This window comes from Penaeus monodon, chromosome 25 (assembly GCF_015228065.2).
Source record: "Penaeus monodon isolate SGIC_2016 chromosome 25, NSTDA_Pmon_1, whole genome shotgun sequence".
NCBI lineage: Eukaryota > Metazoa > Arthropoda > Malacostraca > Decapoda > Penaeidae > Penaeus > Penaeus monodon.
In genome coordinates this window covers 6,886,293-6,886,654 of record NC_051410.1, presented here as the reverse complement: position 1 = coordinate 6,886,654, position 362 = coordinate 6,886,293, and the positions used below count along the sequence as shown (strand labels likewise).

General features: G+C 70.4%; 1 protein-coding gene across 1 annotated transcript in view; it reads right to left on the bottom strand.

The window, feature by feature from the left end:
• Positions 1–362, bottom strand: part of LOC119589312 (transient receptor potential protein-like) — a 21,475-nt gene that overhangs the window by 1,357 nt on the left and 19,756 nt on the right. Inside the window, exon 20 of the mRNA XM_037937934.1 lies at positions 95–350. Within this exon, the coding sequence (XP_037793862.1) occupies positions 95–350 (256 nt within the window). The remainder of the gene's footprint in view (positions 1–94; positions 351–362) is intronic.

The following is a 362-nucleotide window of genomic DNA, read 5'->3' as shown; positions in this document are numbered from 1 at the left end:
ACGTTGAACTTGGCCTTGTTTGGCGGAGGCTGGATGCGCGGCAGAGGCGCTGATGTCTCCTGCTGCTGGAAGGCCGCCGGAACGGAGATCTTGCCAGGCGCGGGGCCGGACCTTGGCGGCGCAGTGGGCGGGGCAGAGGGAGGGGGGATCTTGGGATTGCTCGGAGGGGGTGACTTGGGGCGGCTGGACGGGGGGGACTTGGGGCCGCTGGGAGGGGGGGACTTGGCCCCCGGGGGAGCGGGGCTTGGGGTCCTGCTCGACTGCGGCGTCGGGGACTTGTACTGCGGCTTGACGGCCAGCTCCTGCCTCTTCTCCTGCTCCAGCTTCTGGTTGGCCTCGCCCGCCTTGGCCTGGGTCACGAC